The 19,566-nt window shown below is 42.3% G+C and overlaps 1 protein-coding gene across 1 annotated transcript in view; it reads left to right on the top strand.

Moving 5' to 3' along the window:
• Nucleotides 1-17,350, top strand: part of CHP1 (calcineurin like EF-hand protein 1) — a 55,701-nt gene extending 38,351 nt beyond the window's left edge. Inside the window, exons 3-7 of the mRNA XM_063947348.1 lie at nucleotides 9,748-9,828; nucleotides 11,631-11,758; nucleotides 14,743-14,804; nucleotides 15,735-15,857; nucleotides 16,928-17,350. Of these exons, the coding sequence (XP_063803418.1) occupies nucleotides 9,748-9,828; nucleotides 11,631-11,758; nucleotides 14,743-14,804; nucleotides 15,735-15,857; nucleotides 16,928-16,981 (448 nt within the window). The 3' untranslated portion in view covers nucleotides 16,982-17,350. The remainder of the gene's footprint in view (nucleotides 1-9,747; nucleotides 9,829-11,630; nucleotides 11,759-14,742; nucleotides 14,805-15,734; nucleotides 15,858-16,927) is intronic.
• The last annotated feature ends 2,216 nt before the right edge of the window (nucleotides 17,351-19,566 follow it).

Below are 19,566 nucleotides of genomic sequence, written 5' to 3'. Positions count from 1 at the left end.
CATTGGACATGAAGCACATCCGATGGAATGGTTCAATGAAAAAAGTGAACAGTGGATTGAGTAAGCACACTATGGGGTCTATTCAATTGAAGTCGGAACCGCCGTCTAGTTGGAAAGACGGCAGTTTCCAACTTTTTTAGGTCGAATCATGATTTGACCTATTCAATGGTCCTGCCGTTTTTCCAACTTGTCGGAAAACTTGTGGATCGGCGGATTAGCCGCGGATCCACGTGTTTTGTCGGATTTGCGGCCAAATCTGACAGGTTTTTGTCCCGTTTCAAAAAGTCAGATTGGGTTTGTCGAAAACGGACAAAAACAGTCGTATTTGCCCATAAATTGAATACTGCATTGTCAGATAGACCCCTGTGATGGGAATCCAATTAGCTCCAATATTTTTTTTTCCGAATGATAAAAATGGGACTTTACTATAAAAATTACCTGTTTTTGGGCCAAAACAGACTCCGTGACTTTTTTTTTTTTTGCTGCCGCAATTGTGTAAACAATTATCAGGTATTTTTGGGGGGATGTTAGCAGGCTCCCCCAAAAAATTCCGGGATAAGTGCCGGCACCAGGCTGACTTTATTTGCAAAGCTCCAGGTGATTAATTAGCCACCAGGAAATCCAATTAAATCCCCCGCCCCCCCCAATACAGTGTTCATGTGGATTGGTCGAAAGTACCAATATAGCAGCAAATATCCCATAGCTTGTACCCAGCTTAAGCTTGCAACAAAAGGCACTTTTTTTTTCTTTTTTTTTCTTCTATTGCAAAGCATTTACTTGTTTTACTTCATACTTTGAGTGAATTTGGCTGATGTAGACCATTTAAAATTCTGTCTTCATCTAGAAAGCAATTAACATTACTACAGTAACAGGCTTGGCAGACGGAGTTAGATTTACTATGCAGAGTAATGTAGACCTTTTGGCTTGGGACAGTAATTGTCGTTGCTAGTGACCGAAACACAGAAATGTCTAGCTTTGCTCACAATTATGTTGTTTTTTTTTACTAATCTACCACTTCAGTGCTTTGATGTTTGCCTGCCTATCCCTTCATACTGTTCTCCTTATCTCGCTGGCCTTTTTATTAATCTATTTAAATTAGTAGAGAAGTGAACTTTGCACTGCTTAATGTGGGAGGAATAAACGGTCACTTATTGCAATCTTGCAACACAGTACTAAGTATAATACCATTGCTGCTGCAGTGATAAGATGTTGTAAGATTGTTATTTGCTTTTCAGATGTCTTAAGTATAACTTAGCAATGTTCTAGAAGTGCATGAAACCTAAACACCATTATTTTTTTTACTAACTTAACCACCTTAAAGAAAAATAACTAGATATTAAAATATATACTGTTAAATCTGAATACGAGAAGGTAAAATCCTTGTAGAACCATCCTCATTCCATAGATTCCGTAATGTGTGTTGTCTCCCGTGTGGAGTGTCCGTCACATTGGGACGTTCTGTGTGCAGGCATTTCATTACATGCAGGTTTGTTTTCCAAGCTCATGTTTTAGGTGGCATTTAGGCAATGTTTGTCTCTTTACTGTAGGTACCAGCTATTGACACTTACCGTCATGTTTAAAGATATGATGCTGACACTGTTGAAATGCTTTAAAGAACATTACTGTGTCGACATTGACGGCAGCGTTTTGACATATCATGCCAAGCCTATTACAATAAATACAAAAGTAATATATCTTTTTCTCTTACGTCCTAGAGGATGCTGGGGACTCCGTAAGGACCATGGGAAATAGACGGGCTCCACAGGAGACATAGGCACTAAAAAGAACTTTAGGTATGGGTGTGCACTGGCTCCTCCCTCTATGCCCCTCCTCCAGACCTCAGTTTAATACTGTGCCCAGAGGAGACTGGGTGCACTACAGAGAGCTCTCTTGAGCTTCTTGAAAAGAAAGTATATTTGTTAGGTTTTATTTTCAGGGAGACCTGCTGGCAACAGGCTCCCTGCATCGTGGGACTAAGGAGAGAGAAGCAGACATACTTAAATGCTAGGCTTTGCTTCTTAGGCTACTGGACACCATTAGCTCCAGAGGGAGTCAGAACGCAGGTCTTCCCTAGCGGTTCGTCCCGGAGCCGCGCCGCCATCCTCCTCGCAGAGCCGGAAGATAGAAGCCGGGTGAGTATAGGAAGGCAGAAGACTTCACAGGCGGCAGAAGACTTCAGAGCTTCGGAGAGGTAACGCGCAGTGGTAACGCTGCGCGCCATTGCTCCCACAACACACAAAGCGCGCACACTGGAGGTGCGGGGGGGGGGGTGCGCCCTGGGCTGCAATGTAGACCTCAGCACTGGCTTTTTGGAATATAATTACTCAGTTTGATATTATTTCAGAGCCCCCGCCAGTTTAAAGAGAGAGCGGGACCGAAGCCCGCCACTGAGGGGGCGGGGCTTCTCCCTCAGCACTCGCCAGCGCCATTTTCTCCTCAAGCACACACTGAGAAGCTGGCTCCCCGGACTCTCCCCTGCTGATCACCGGTGACCGAGGGTTTTAAAGAAGGGGCACATAATTGGGCGCAGTGAATAGCGCTGTATCTGGGTAATAATTTTTCTTTTTCCCAAGATTATTGGCGCTGGGTGTGTGCTGGCATACTCTCTCTCTGTCTCTCCAAAGGGCCTTGTGGGGGAACTGTCTCCAGATAGAGCTTTCCCTGAGTGTGTGGTGTCAGTACGTGCGTGTCGGCATGTCTGAAGCGGAAGGCTCTCCTAGGGAGGAGGTGGAGCGCATGAGTGTGGTGTCGCCGTCGGCAACGGCAACGCCGACACATGACTGGATGGATATGTGGAATATTTTAAATGCAATTGTGAATTTATTGCACAAACGTTTGGACAAAGCAGAGTCCAGGGACAACACAGAGGGTCATACCCTGCCTTTCCCTATGTCACAGGGACCTTCTGGGTCTCAAAAGCGGCCGCTTTCTCAGTTAGTTGACACAGATACCAACACAGAGTCTGACTCTAGTGTCGATTATGATGATGCGAGGTTGCAGCCAAAATTGGCAAAGAGTATTCATTATATGATTATTGCTATAAAGGATGTGCTGCATATTATATATGACCCTGCGGGGCCTAATCCTAAAATGCACATGTTTAAAGAAAAGAAGCCTGAGGTTACCTTTCCACCTTCTTTTGAGTTAAATGAGTAATTTGAAAGTGCTTGGGAAACTCCAGATAAGAAGCTGCAGATTCCCAAAAGGATTCTTATGGCGTATCCTTTCCCTATCAAGGACAGGATACGGTAGGAATCCTCCCCAAGGGTGGACAAGGCGTTGACGCGCTTTTCCAAAAAGGTGGCGCTGCCGTCTCAGGATACAGCGGCCCTCAGGGATCCTGCTGACCGCAAGCAGGAAACTACTTTGAATTCAATTTACACACATACTGGTACATTACTCAGACCGGCAATAGCGTCGGCTTGGGTTTGTAGTGCTGTATTAGCGTGGACCGATACCTTATCATTCAAATGAATGTCGGAATGGATCTGACTTCAATTGAATATACCCCTAGGGAGGAAATGAGGAGCCAAGCATCTGTCCTGTAACAGTTCTCAGGTCAGGTTGCTGGTTTCCTTTGCTTCGGTGCTAATTTTCCAGAAGAACGCTGATTGTTCCAATACGATACGCCACAGTGATACTAAGCTAAGGAGAACTCTAGGTTTGTCTTACGTTACCTGTTTAGGTGCTGTGTTCTGTATATATTCATATACAGGTTGAGTATCCCATATCCAAATATTCCGAAATACGGAATATTCCGAAATACGGATTTTTTTTACTGAGAGTGAGATAGTGAAACCTTTGTTTTCTGATGGCTCAATGTACACAAACTTTGTTTAACACACAAAGTTATTAAACATATTGTATTACATGACTTTCAGGCTGTGTGTATAAGGTGTATTGAAACATAAATGAATCGTGTGTATGTACACAAACTTTGTTCAGTGCAAAAAGTTATTAAAAATATTGACTAAAATCACCCTCAGGCTGTGTGTAAAAGGTGTATATGAAACATAAATGTATTCTGTGCTTAGACTTAGGTCCCATCACCATGATATTTCATTATGATATACAATTATTCCAAAATACGGAATAATCCGATATCCAAAATACTTCTGGTCCCAAGCATTTTGGATAAGGGATACTCAACCTGTACTATATTTACTTGGTAATAACTCGTTTTTATAAAGGTAGAATTTTTAATTGGATATTTTCTTGTGCTCTTAAAATATTTTTTGAAGGGAAGGAAAAAGATTGGACTTTTGGGTGGCGCACAAGAAGTAAATAATCATACAATAAAATCTAACTTTTATTTTCATTAAATTAAGAGCCAATAACTGTGAAATATTAAAATTGCTAAAAACAGGTGCAGGACACAGTGCAACATATATTGTTAAAAAGCCACACTCTTAGTCCACTGTGCTGTGCAATGTCCAATGTAATCAGTGAAATAGTTTTAGGTCCTATGACCTTATACATAAATTGAGTCAGTGCTGTCAGACTATAATTCCAATAATCAATTGGGTTTATTAAGTGCGAACTCTAATATGGAAATCACATATGTGTTGTCTGATGTTTTTAGATCTCAGGCAACTATCCTCTGATACATTAAGTGATCCGCAATGGGAAAAATTAATAGACAGCTAGTGTTGCCACATATAAACTTTTAATATAAATGCTCTATATTCCTTTATGAAAGATGTTCCCCAGTTGTGAAACAATTAAGAGATTTCCAGACATCACATATATTAATGGGTATAGCATAAAAGGTGCCTTTGCATGCCCAGCTGGTTGGCGCTCTCAGTCTATGCTGTCAGCGCCTATGAATGAACATGCATCTATAACATGTATGTGTGAAATTAGCTGGTTAATGCCAATATTCAGACCATAATATTCATTAGGGTATTGGTAGACTATTCTGCATATAGTGTTGCTCAACGTTCTCAGTCTATGCTGTCAACGTATGCAGAACCACCCTTTTAGGCAATGACCAACTGTATGTATAAAGCTGATTAACTGGCGTTCTCAGTCACTGCTGTCAGCGCCTTTCTATTGTAACCTACACAAAACATGTATTCATATGGTAAAATAGGTTAATCTAAATGTAGTATTAGGCAGCGCTCTCAGTCCTGCTGTCAGTGCTCACGATTTCACCTATAATAAATATATCCACCAACAATGGATGTCATTCCTATATGTGAGTCTATTTAATTAATTATGAGATTTATTGTTTCACCATAATTGGAGTACTTGTAAACTGGGTAAAGCAATACACTATCAGTATGAATGCTTTCAAGTCAAAAAGAATGAGCCTGTATTCCTTTTATAGCAGAGAATGGTATTCACAATAATAGCTAATAGGTATGTGATACACTAGACTTATGTCAATAGTTGAACCTGTCTTTGCAACATAATATATTTCAACATAAGTTTTAGTTCCAATATATCTATACAATGTTGCATTGACTTTGAATTGTTGCATATGTGATTCACAGTCAAGGAGCCGTTTCTGCAAGCATTTATATAGTGATTATTGGTGCCTCTGCACTGCTTAAGCCTTATCAGGTATAAACATCCTGTGTGTGTCCTGAAAATAGATACATTCACTGCATGCTGAGCTGTATTAACAATGTTGCTTTCTATCACTGCTACCTAGTGATTCTCAATCTATGTATTACAGTAGCAGCTGCACTCCCATTGTGTACATGTACCAGGTAGGATTCCCCAGTATATGGTATGCAGGTCAGCTATTCATTCAGTGCTAGGCTATATCTTGCATAATGGAATGAACTTGACTGAAAAGGCTAGTTAGAGAGCCTGTTTTGCCTTGACAAAGGCAAGTGAGGTCCCTCATAAGACTAGGTCCGCACATGAAAATCTTAAAGTTCTGACAAACACATCTAAATATGACATGCACAATTTGTTAGGCACATGGACGGAGTGTGAATCGCCGACGCGCGTTTCACAGTTAGTTTCGTCAGGGCTAACCAGAATGCCTCCAATGATTAGAATATCACCATAAGACCGCACCAATCACGGTGCCGTTTCCCGGTCACGTGACAACTCTGGCCTGTCATGGTGCGGCACCCGTCATTCGGGATCTAGCACCACAGCAAGTCCGATCACATGACTACTGCGGACCAATCACGGTCCTGATAATGAATTCACTAGAGGGAAAATCTAATGTAAAATGTCTGTCAGTATGGGCTCCTTTTCTCTGGTTGAAGAATCTAGGTATTAACGTACCTTCTATACTGTAATTATATATTCCAAGGGGTTATGTTCTATGGGCTGATTCATCATTGCCCCCTTCTAATAATACTATCCTTTTTAAAGAGAGACTCCATAAAATTCCTAACTATATACCATACTTAATGTATATCTTAGAAATGAAGGACGTGAAATTTATAAAACGTGAGTGTGATAAACCACTGCAACCAAAATTATGTGCAAACTTCAACGTGATAAATAATGTGAATGAGGTATTACATAAAATAATGTGAACTTCATGATCTTTATGCTGTGAGTGATAAAATTAAAAATTGTGACTGATTATAAAGAAAATATTTTATTAGAAATTTTTATTTTTTTTATTTTTTTATTTTTTTTATTATAGTGTAAGGGATAAGTGTGAGGCTGGGTAAGCCTCACACTTATCCCTTACACTATAATAAAAAATAAATAAATATAAAAAATAAAAAAAAAATTCTAATAAAATATTTTCTTTATAATCAGTCACAATTTTTAATTTTCTCACTCACAGCATAAAGATCATGAAGTTCACATTATTTTATGTAATACCTCATTTACATTATTTGTTTATCACGTTGAAGTTTGCACATAATTTTGGTTGCAGTGGTTTATCACACTCACGTTTTAGAAATTTCACGTCCTTCATTTCTAAGATATACATTAAGTATGGTATATAGTTAGGAATTTTATGGAGTCTCTTTAAAAAGGATAGTATTATTAGAAGGGGGCAATGATGAATCAGCCCATAGAACATAACCCCTTGGAATATATAATTACAGTATAGAAGGTACGTTAATACCTAGATTCTTCAACCAGAGAAAAGGAGCCCATACTGACAGCCAGACATTTTACATTAGATTTTCCCTCTAGTGAATTCAGTATCAGGACCGTGATTGGTCCGCAGTAGTCATGTGATCGGACTTGCTGTGGTGCTAGATCCCGAATGACGGGTGCCGCACCATGACAGGCCAGAGTTGTCACGTGACCGGGAAACGGCACTGTGATTGGTGCGGTCTTATGGTGATATTCTAATCATTGGAGGCATTCTGGTTAGCCCTGACGAAACTAACTGTGAAACGCGCGTCGGCGATTCACACTCCGTCCATGTGCCTAACAAATTGTGCATGTCATATTTAGATGTGTTTGTTAGAACTTTAAGATTTTCATGTGCGGACCTAGTCTTATGAGGGACCTCACTTGCCTTTGTCAAGGCAAAACAGGCTCTCTAACTAGCCTTTTCAGTCAAGTTCATTCCATTATGCAAGATATAGCCTAGCACTGAATGAATAGCTGACCTGCATACCATATACTGGGGAATCCTACCTGGTACATGTACACAATGGGAGCGCAGCTGCTACTGTAATACATAGATTGAGAATCACTAGGTAGCAGTGATAGAAAGCAACATTGTTAATACAGCTCAGCGTGCAGTGAATGTATCTATTTTCAGGACACACACAGGATGTTTATACCTGATAAGGCTTAAGCAGTGCAGAGGCACCAATAATCACTATATAAATGCTTGCGGAAACGGCTCCTTGACTGTGAATCACATATGCAACAATTCAAAGTCAATGCAACATTGTATAGATATATTGGAACTAAAACTTATGTTGAAATATACTATGTTGCAAAGACAGGTTCAACTATTGACATAAGTCTAGTGTATCACATACCTATTAGCTATTATTGTGAATACCATTCTCTGCTATAAAAGGAATACAGGCTCATTCTTTTTGACTTGAAAGCATTCATACTGATAGTGTATTGCTTTCCCCAGTTTACAAGTACTCCAATTATGGTGAAACAATAAATCTCATAATTAATTAAATAGACTCACATATAGGAATGACATCCATTGTTGGTGGATATATTTATTATAGGTGAAATCGTGAGCACTGACAGCAGGACTGAGAGCGCTGCCTAATACTACATTTAGATTAACCTATTTTACCATATGAATACATGTTTTGTGTAGGTTACAATAGAAAGGCGCTGACAGCAGTGACTGAGAACGCCAGTTAATCAGCTTTATACATACAGTTGGTCATTGCCTAAAAGGGTGGTTCTGCATACGTTGACAGCATAGACTGAGAACGTTGAGCAACACTATATGCAGAATAGTCTACCAATACCCTAATGAATATTATGGTCTGAATATTGGCATTAACCAGCTAATTTCACACATACATGTTATAGATGCATGTTCATTCATAGGCGCTGACCGCATAGACTGAGAGCGCCAACCAGCTGGGCATACAAAGGCACCTTTTATGCTATACCCATTAATATATGTGATGTCTGGAAATCTCTTAATTGTTTCACAACTGGGGAACATCTTTCATAAAGGAATATAGAGCATTTATATTAAAAGTTTATATGTGGCAACACTAGCTGTCTATTAATTTTTCCCATTGCGGATCACTTAATGTATCAGAGGATAGTTGCCTGAGATCTAAAAACCTCAGACAACACATATGTGATTACCATATTAGAGTTCGCACTTAATAAACCCAATTGATTATTGGAATTATAGTCTGACAGCACTGACTCAATTTATGTATAAGGTCATAGAACCTAAAACTATTTCACTGATTACATTGGACATTGCACAGCACAGTGGACTAAGGGAGTGTGGCTTTTTAACAATATATGTTACACTGTGTCCTGCACCTGTTTTTAGCAATTTTAATATTTCACAGTTATTGGCTCTTTTAATTTAATGAAAATAAAAGTTATATTTTATTGTATGATTATTTACTTCTTGTGCGCCACCCAAAAGTCCAATCTTTTTCCTTCCCTTCAAAACTTGTTTCATATATTGGCAACAATATATGGTGTGGCAGCACCCCCACAAACTGTGACCAGATATTAGACGGCATAATATAATTTGGGGCATCTTGTATGCAATTGTTATATATTTCAATACTAGTGCAGTAGACTTCCCACTTCCCCTTTTCCCTGTGATTAATGCTCTTAAAATATTTTAGGGCACAGCGATACAGTTTATGAAACAAACCCTCTTCATCTTATCTGCAAAATTGTAGATCTTGTGCCTTCAGGGACAGAAGATCTACTACTACTACCTGTATGTGGGTACACAATATGGGGGTGTAACTTGTTAAACTGAGCGCTGACTGAGTTAGTGAATTAATAGGTTTGTAGTTATGGCCTTGCTGCGTACGGGCTGATTTAGCATAGAAATGCACAAGCAAATGTGTTACATAGTGCAGCGTGCGGTGATATAAATACATGACATGTGGTTGGTTACATTACTACTTTAGAGTGCAATAACCTAAAAAAACAAAACATGTTTCTGCTGTGGGCAAGGTACGTTCTTCAGATCTCTTAAATTGTCAGAGCTTCAATTAAGAGTTAATGGTCCCTTTAAGATATGGTCAGTGGATGTTGATCGGATATGAAACTCCTGATGTAGTTGTTGCATTTTGTAGAACTTCTGGTTTTCAAGTTAATTTTTCTTTCATCTCTCAACAGCCGAGAAGATTTCCAGCGAATACCTGAACTAGCCATTAACCCTTTGGGAGACCGAATTATAAATGCGTTTTTCATTGAAGGGTGAGTGCAGTGTTTTTTATTCTTTCTCCTCTGCTTATTGTTTTATTAGTAACCGATCATATCTGTAAAGATAAGGCTCAAGGGGGTCTTCTGGTACTCTGTGAACTTTGTAAAGAGTCATCGGAGACCAAATCATTTATTCAGTTAACTGGGTCCGTATTCCTGGCTGAGGGGTCCAGCTGGGATCTTGCAGGATCATCTACCGTGTAACCGCATTGTGACCTATGTACGGTTTCCACCACTTATCACTGAGACAATGGCGTGGGGGCCAAGAGAGCCTGGGAGCTCCTGGGTTAGCCCTTCTGGCACTTTTGAAGGCCAGGATCCTAATATTGTCGTCCCCGTTTTGCTTCCTTCCATGTCCAAGAAGTTTACTCTAATCCGCCTTTTGTATGTGTTCTGTGTTGTGGTCATGTCAACTGTGACCATAGCTGTGGTGGATACTTCTGTGTATCAGTAAAGGGGGGTACACACGGAGCGATTTTTAATTAATTTCTAAGCAATCTGGCAAGATTGCTTAGTAAAGAAGCATACATCGCTCCGTGTGTATGCCCCATAGCGTTAGCACTGTCGCTGACACTTGATTGTCCTGCATGCACGCAGAATCTAGTTACATCGCTCACTTTGCCGCTGGGTAAAGTCAGTGCCCTCCTCCCCCTCGCTCAGCGCACATCGGTACGTATGTACCCCCCTTAAGATTTATCATGTCAGTCTCCTGTGAGTTTGAGATAGTGGAAGACTTGTTGGCCATAAGTATAGGGAGGGTGCTTGTCCTAGCTCTCCTGCAGTGTAATAATAAAGCCGCACCTTATTTGTGTGCTACTGTACATGCAAAAAATAATGTGCATCTTTTTGCAGCTCTAGATGTAACATGTGGTGCTTCTAGCCTGCATAGCAGCTGTGTGCAAGTCGAGGGTAGTGTAAAGCTGGGTACACACTGGAGTGATGTGTAGCTGGACGATATTTTATTTATTTATTGCCACCCTTTCTTATAGCGCACACGTATTCCGCAGCGCTTTACAGAGAATACTTAGCCATTCACATCAGTCCCTGCCCCAGTGGAGCTAACTGTTACAGATCCGACAGGTATTGAATACAGCCCTATATGGTGTCCGAGGAAGGGTAGTAGCTTAAGGTCTGTAGTCCAAACCTTCAGGTGACTCTCAGATATAGTCTATGACGTGAGCAGACAGCATTCACTACTTTGCCTTGTTACTGTACGAATTTGCGCAGGTATTCTTTGCAGCTCTAAAATCATCTTTTATAAGCTACATGTTCCACCATGCACTATCCCGGTGTGCAATACAATTCTACGCACAAGGTGTATACGGGGAAAGCAAAAGCCTGGCTGCTTTGTGTGATCACATTCTGCTACGGGAGTGCTCCGTAAAGTTAGAGATGAGCAAGCGGTGAGCATGCAAACTCCATGCTGACATTGGAATCCAATCCATGACCCTAGAACTGTGGAACAGCAGTGCTGACCACTGTGCCACTGCAAAGCTTTTCGTACAGGGAATGGTGTCTCCGCTATAGTAGATGAGGTTAGGGGGTGATGGATCCCAGGGCATAGATCAGGTGGCCACTTTTTCCTGTGTCAGGAAGTATTTCTGCCCTCTCTTCTATGACAAAATGGCAGCTGTTCCGCTAGGGGTTTTGGTTAACTTCCTGTGTCTTTATCACTTTGGTAGTAAAACATAATTGTGGTGACATACGTTTATCAGCATTGTGTTCATATTATTCCTGTAACATTGTCATTTTTACTTTTAAAGTTGTATGGCTAATTGTCTTGTCTGTTTCCTCAGGGAGGACCAAGTTAATTTCCGTGGCTTCATGAGGACTCTGGCTCATTTCAGGCCTATTGAAGATAATGAGAAGACCAAAGATGCCAGCAGCTCGGAGCCCCTGAACAGTAGAAGCAATAAACTCTTGTGTAAGATGAATGTTCCCTCTTACCGTCCCAAAACCACTGAAACATCTGATGAGATATTCTCTATTATAAGCATGGTGTGTGTTGGTGGGGGGGGGGGGGGGAGATCTAGAGCAGAAGTAAAGCTCAGAAGGGGAAACGGCGTGATACCGGACCCGACATGGTACTAATGTGATATAAAGGGCGGTAACCAAGGGGGTAATCCAGATCTGATCGCCGCTGTGCATTTTCGCACAGCGGGCGATCAGGCCGTAACTGCGTGTGCACCGCAATGCGCATGCACGACGGACAACAAAGGGCATCGGTGGTCAGCGACGGGATGGTGCGAAAAATCCGATCGCACAGGTGTTCGCAAAGTGACTGACAGGATGGAGCTGTTTGTGGGAGGTATCTGAGCGTTTATAGTAAGTGTACGGAAAAACGCAGGCGTTCCCTAGCGTTTTCAGGGACGGTGTCTGACGTCGGCTCTGACCCCGACCAACCTCTTATCGCACTGGAGGAGTAAGTCCTGGGCTGCGCACAGATTTTAGCAGCTCAGCGTACACATGCGATCACACACTTGCACGGCGAATTTACACTCCCCCTGGAGGCGGCGACTGTCTGATCGCAGGACAGCAAAATTAGCAGCCCAGCAATCAGATCTGAATTACCCCCATGTCCGCTTTGGAGCTTTAAACAAGATGATCAAGCATCACGCTTACAGTTCCAGAGCCGACATGGTTACAGTGCTATACATTGCATTAGTACCATGTCGGCATGCTGGGACTGACGACATGCAGTCCCCCTTCTCGCTATGACATTCCGAATGTCTAGACCTTTACTAGATCCCCTTCATATTTGCCAGTGTTTTACCGCTATAATTCACCATTGCCCAGGTGAGTTTGTGCACCTGGTGTACAGCGCCATATATAGGACCATTGGGTGTGATCTTATTGCAATTTGTGTTTTTCATGTTTTTTTTTTTTTTTTCTTCCTAATATCACACTAGAACAGATAATTAAAATCCTATCCAATGACCAAAGCACAGGGAGTCTTAGCAGGTGCTGTTCCTGCATTTCCAATGAAACCTCCTGGCTAAGGAGGCCAATCCCAGGATCGGGATCGCCGGGATTTGGGCCCAAAAATGCCGGGATTGGAGCCTCCAATCCCGGGATTCACGGGATTAGAGTGCGTATGCGCAGTGTTGCCGGACAGCACTGAGCACTATAGCACAGTTCTGCCTGGCTGTCAGCGTGGTAGTTCCACACACACACTGACCGCGCTGGCGGCATTTCAAATGTAGCGCTGGACGCCAGCCAATCAGGGAAGCGGCCACGGCTCCTGATTGGCTGCCGGACTGCCAGTTTTGACTGGCTGGCGGCCAGCGCTACATTTGAAATGCGGCCAGCGCGGTCAGTGTATGTGTGTGTCCATGGCTGCTGCCCGCGGCCCGCCTAATTAGTAAGTAGTATCGCTACACTCCCTCCCTGCTCCTGACATCCTCCCTCCCTGCTCCTGACATCCTCCCTGCTCGCTACACCCACCTTCCCTTCCTGCTCCTTACATGCTCCCTACACACCCACTGTCCCGCTGCTCCCTACACCCACCCTCCCTTCCTGCTCCTTACATGCTCCCTACACCCACCCTCCCTCCCTCGCTGCTCTCCACATATACTCTCCCTGCTCCCTATACTGATCCCTACTGCAATCCCGGGATTGAGCATTTTTCAATCCCGGGATTGAGAAAATGCCCCGGGATTGGCCTCCCTACACCTGGCACTGGCCCTGGAAATCATGGACGGGTGGCAGCTATGTCATTTTTACATACAAATCACAGCATGTTGGAGATCTATTGATCCTGCACACTTCCAAACATCCACTTGTAATATTTTGGTCCGATTGTATTGCATGATAGACTAACAGTCTGATAGACTCATTCTGTACAGCACTGCACCTCACAAATGGAATAATTATACCGGCATGGTTTCCTACCCAGGCATGTAATATCTGGGTCAAAAAGTTACCTCTACTACTTTATATAGAGTGTTCAACCTGAAAATGCATCTAGACCAGTGGTTCCCATTCTTTTTTGAATGACCGCACCCTAAAGCAGACCTGGCCAACCTATGGCACTCCAGCTACTGTGAAACTACACATCCCAGCATGCCCTGACAAAAGCTTTAGCATTCCCTAATAACACAGTGGCTGGCCATGCTGGGGCTTGTAGTTTCCTAACAGCTGGAGAGACACTGATTGTCCAGGCCTGCCCTAGTGTCAGCATTTTGATTTCATTGCACCCTAAAGCTAAAAGTTTCTCATTGAGAAGTAAATTGTGCTCACCTGTCATTCTTAGGGCCAGGTATGTGGTGCTGGACAGGGCTTTTGTGCTTTGTCCACCTTTTTATGATAGGCATAGTCGGTGCCGGCGGTTGCCAATCACATTGACCATCAATAGTTTGATTTGGTCCTGGACCACCAACCCGTGGCACCCAGTTTTGGAACCACTGATCTAGACACTCTGAGATTGTGTTCAGCATGCGGTATGGGCGGGTGTAGTATGTGTAGCCGGCGGTAGGGCTCCCAGCATACCGGCGCCAGAATCCCGACCGCCGGCATTCCGACAGCTGGGCGAGCGCAAATAAGCCCCTTGCGGGCTCGCTACGCTGTGGGCACGGTGGTGCACCACGCTATCTATTCTCCCTCCAGGGAGTCGTGGACCCCCCAAGAGGGAGAAATGTTGTCTGTATGCCGGCGGTTGGGATTCCGGCGCCGGTGTGGTGGTCATCGGGAGCCCGGCCGCCGGCAACCTGAAGACCACCTGGTCTGGACAACCAGATCTGTGTAATCTGCGCCTCCATGTTTAAGTTCTTATTGCTCACTGACCTTTTGGCAATATTGCCCGTCAAACAGATTGCTTTGTATGAAGACTTGGAAAGTGTAAAAATAACTTGCGTTGTAAACCATATCAGTATCTGTAATGGCTGTATTGTGTTTATTTCTTTTTTGCAGTTGCTTTTCGGCTGTATGACCTGGACAAAGATGACAAAATCTCCCGGGATGAGCTCCTGCAGGTAACACTTGCTGTGTAAACCCTGTTTTACAGTCTTAGCTGGTATGTGTAGGTAGGTGTGCGTGTGTGTCGTTTTTATTAAACTAGATACAGGTATATGGGTCAGGTCCATATAATCAAATAAAGGTAAGGAGGAGATTCCAATATCCTCTAGGCAGCCCCTTCATATTTGACATTGAAAGCTATCATACTAATAATTTGGTAAAATAGTGCAAAGGCTGTCCGACTAAATAAAGAAGGAAACATCAGTAAGTATATTGTAAGCCTCGGGTATTCGACATGCGGCCTTTCAGCTACTGTGCCACTACACATCCCAGCATGCCTTAATAACAAAAAAGTCAGGGAATGCTTAAACATGTAGTTCCATTTCAGCTGATGTGTCCCATATTGAATTACACCTTTCCTAAACCTATCCATACACAAGCTAACACAGGCTGCACAGTTGGGAATAAGATGGCAATGATCGTTTAAACAGAATTACCCAAACATATACTAACCACAGAACGTTCACTGCTTTATCTTCTGGACAGGAATTAGTACAGAACCACATTGGGTCCTATTTGGCATTGGCTGCAATCTTCTGGACAGGAATTAGTACAGAACCACATTGGGTCCTATTTGGCATTGGCTGCATTTGTTCCCCAAATCCAAGTGGGAAACTCACACTTACATGTATATGTTCAGATGTCAAGCGGTACAACACCAGCACGTGGGACATATCAGCCTATTGTGGGCTCTGGAAGCCAGGTGATGCCATGTTTTCCCACTCAGTCTAAACAGGCAACTCTTGTACTGGGTCAGCACAATTACAGTTTATGGAAGGTTGGACCTGATGTACTGAAATCTTTATATATTGACAGCCCACTCTTGTTAGTGATTTGACTGGACGTTTTCAGGTATTAATGGGATGCATTTTGCTTTTCACTGGCAGGTCCTGCGAATGATGGTGGGAGTGAACATATCAGATGAGCAACTGGGAAGCATTGCTGACCGCACTATCCAGGAGGCAGACCAGAATGGAGACTGTGCAATATCCTTCACTGAATTTGTCAATGTATGTATCTGTTCCATTGCTTAGTACTTGATGGGGAAGGGGGGTGGGGGGGGGGGGGTGTAATGCGGGACCAGCGGTCAATGCTGCGCCTCCCCCCTCTTTCAAGGGAATTCAAGTGTCAAGTGTTTTGCATGCTGGCGGCCACTAGATCGTGCCTGATGGAGCAATTCAAGTGGTGCTCTCAGGCACGCACAGCCGCCGGCGCTGTCAGAACTAGAATGTTGATTCGTCATTTTGATGGGCTGGGAACTAGTTTTTATATATTCAGTTTCCTTTGGTTACAATGTGTGACCCTAAAATCTGTAAAGGAGATTAACCAAGAAGTAACATATTTTAAACATGTTTTTGTTTTTCTCCCATTACCCTTGCTTTGGCTGTTGGATTGCCTAGTATTCTATGCAGCTAGAAATATGCATTGCATGTAATTTCCTCTGTCAGGTTAATTTTTTGCACAAGATTGACAGTAGTGATCCCTATACAGTCCTAAATATCATTGTGTAGACATTGGTGGTCATTCCGAGTTGATCGCTAGCTGCATTCGTTCGCTGTGCAGCGATGAGGCAAAAAAAACTGCGCTTCTGCGCATGCGGCGCAATGCGCACGCGTGAAGTACTATTACAACGAACTAAGTAGTTTCACACAAGGTCTAGAGAAGCTTTTCAGTCGCACTGCTGGCCGCAGAGTGATTGACAGGAAGTGGGCGTTTCTGGGTGTCAACTGACCGTTTTCAGGGAGCGTTCGAAAAAACGCAGGCGTGCCAGAAAAAACGCAGGCGTGGCTGGGCTAACGCAGAGCGTGTTTGTGATGTCAAAACAGGAACTGAACAGTCTGAAGTCATCGCAAGCGCTGAGTAGGTATTGAGCTACTCTAAAACTACATACAAAAATTTTGCCGCCGCTGTGCGATCCTTTCGTTCGCACTTCTCTAAGCTAAAATACACTCCCAGTGGGAGGCGGCATAGCGTTTGCACGGCTGCTAAAAACTGCTAGCGAGCGAACAACTCTGAATGACCACCATTGTCTTTTCCAAACAATCCTTTTTATTCCATTTTTGTCCCCCTCTTCCCACAGGTTCTGGAAAAGGTTGACGTGGAGCAAAAAATGAGCATCAGGTTCCTGCATTAACCTATGTGACTTCCCAGCAAATCTAGCAGTAGAACATAGAACCGTGCTTCAAGGCTGAAGATGTTACCTCCTAAGAACACTGAGGCTCACCTTAAAGAGAATCACAATGTAATTGGGAACAAAGTACTGCCCCTATGCTATGGACCCTTGTTTCCTGCCCAATGATTGGTTGCTGTAACTCTGCTAGTGGTACTACTGGCACTTCTCTCCTCACACTATTAATTGCTCCGTGCTCATAGTAACAGCTGCAGGGCCTAATGCTATAAGCTGTTCTGCAGCCACGTCTGTGAATCAGTTTTGTTTGCCACTACAAAACATTTGAACCATATTTAACGTGTTGTAAATAAATGCACCATTTTATGATTTAAACATGCATGTCGCTTAATATAATCTTTATGCTTTGGGGGGTATCGGTCCAGGGCAAAAATATTGGGAGTTGTGATTTTCTGTTAAGTAGATGGTTACACCTGCTGAGAGAACTATGGGGGGATATTTACCAAAGCTTGGAGAGAGAAAGTACTAATCAGTCAGCTACTAACTGCCATATTACAGGCTGTGCTAGAAAAATGAGTTAAGAGCTGATTGGTACTTTATCTCTCTCCAAACTTTGAACTAATATTCGGATCAGTGCTTATTATATCCAGATGTCCACAGTTAGTAGGAAGAGTCTTAATATATGAGGACCCCATCCCTGATAATGTGGGTGGTATGTACTGCAGTATAGCCAGAGCTGGCATAGGAAGTGTTAAACGCTAAAGTGCGGGTTAGATACGTAATGCTAGGAAGCACAAATAAATCTAAGCAATGGCTGATGTGCTTGGAATCTGTTTCAGGGTGGCAACATCTTGCAAAAAAAAAAAACTTGACAGCAGTCTGCTTTTATCTATATACTGGCTGTTCTACCAGTTGTTCGCACGGGAGTTTCTGATTTTCACGGTTGTAAATATAAAGGAGTGTTAATGTGGTAAATCTATAGAGATGTGAATTTGAGACGTCTTAATGTAAGTAAATTTTTATCCATGGTTCTTGGTGTTGCCCGAGGAACACCCATAGCAGGTACGGTATAAAGTGACAGGAATATTTTTGTAGTTTATTAAATTCTACACACTGGAGGTGCAATCCAAATTTTGATCCGATTGTCCGTTTGGGGGTTATCGTTCCCGCAACGCAATCCATGCATCGGTGATGGTGTCATAATGTCAACCCCCTTTTCATCCCCTTAGAGGAGGTTTATTAAAATTCTAATGCCCTAGTTTTCAAGTTTCCCACCTGAAGAATACCTATGTTATATTTCAGCTTCCTAACATATCGGGAAGTGAGAGAATTAGTGATGAGTCAGTCAGTGGGGGCTTTTGCATATATATACTAGTATGTCTCCAGACTATCATTTATTGGCGAGTGCCGCACCAATGGTATTCCATTTATATACGTCTGTATATGTGAGGGCACCGGCGTGATAAGATTTTACAAGGGGAGTGACGGTCCTGTGCAGATAGATAGATAGATAGATATCTATAGATAGATATCTATATATATATATATAGATATAGATATAGATATCTATCTATCTAAGAGAGAGAGATTCAAATGTTCGAAAAGTCGGTTAGGTGTGTTTTTTTTTTTTTTTTCTTTTCTCCTGTTTGAGATAGGAAAAAAAAACAGACACCCAACTGACTTTTCAAACATTTGAATCTCCCCCCCAATGTCTTTTCATAAAGAGTAAAATTCTCAATTGGTAAGGGTATAAAGGGATTACCAGGGCAGCGTTCTGTATGTCTGTCTGCCCTACTGGTGGGATGTCTTGAAGAAGGCTGTGTTTAGCAGACGAAACGTCGACCTGTATGTCTGCACTGGTGATGTGAGTAAATAAAGGCTAATTGGAATTACTCTTTATGGAAAGAATTAATATTTTCTTCCCCGATTAGAGACCTGACATGAGTTAAACAACTGCTTTACTGACTAATATAATTGATTTATTGAGGCATGTATAAGAAATGACTGTTGGCCAATGAAGACTGTACTGCTCTGTTTTAGGCCTGTTACCCAAACTCCTATTTTTACTAGCGGTTTCCCTTAAGTGGGATTTGCTGTGGACCCTATTGGTCCCAATAATCCCATATCCCTTGCAGTCAGTTCTTGTGGCAACTCTGTTGTGGTACTTGCTCAATTTATATGTGATCACCAAAAAGTCTCCTCTGCCTGCTGAAAGGACCTGTTCCTTACTGCACTGTTCCGTGAAGTTACTCTGCTGCTGTGGGATATAGGAGACGGTGATCAAGTCTGTGTGTGACTGAATGACAATGTTTTCTTTATCATTATTTAATCTTTCTATTTTGTTGTTTGTAGCTATCTAGACAAGCTCTTATACCTGTATTTGCAAAACTAAAAGCAGACGTGCATTTATTAAATAATCAGACAAGCTGCACATATAATTTAATTCAAGTGTGTGTATGTATATGTGTGTGTATATGTGTACTATATATTTTTTTTTTTTTTTTAAATATCAACTTTCATATAATATGTAGGGTATGTGTTTCCCTCCTTTCTGTCCCTGTACACAGTGGGGATTATTTAGAAAATGGGGA

The sequence above is a fragment of the Pseudophryne corroboree genome, chromosome 12 (genome assembly GCF_028390025.1).
Source record: "Pseudophryne corroboree isolate aPseCor3 chromosome 12, aPseCor3.hap2, whole genome shotgun sequence".
Taxonomy (NCBI): domain Eukaryota; kingdom Metazoa; phylum Chordata; class Amphibia; order Anura; family Myobatrachidae; genus Pseudophryne; species Pseudophryne corroboree.
The sequence above is the reverse complement of the archived record's forward strand: the minus strand, read 5'-3'. Positions and strand labels throughout refer to the sequence as shown.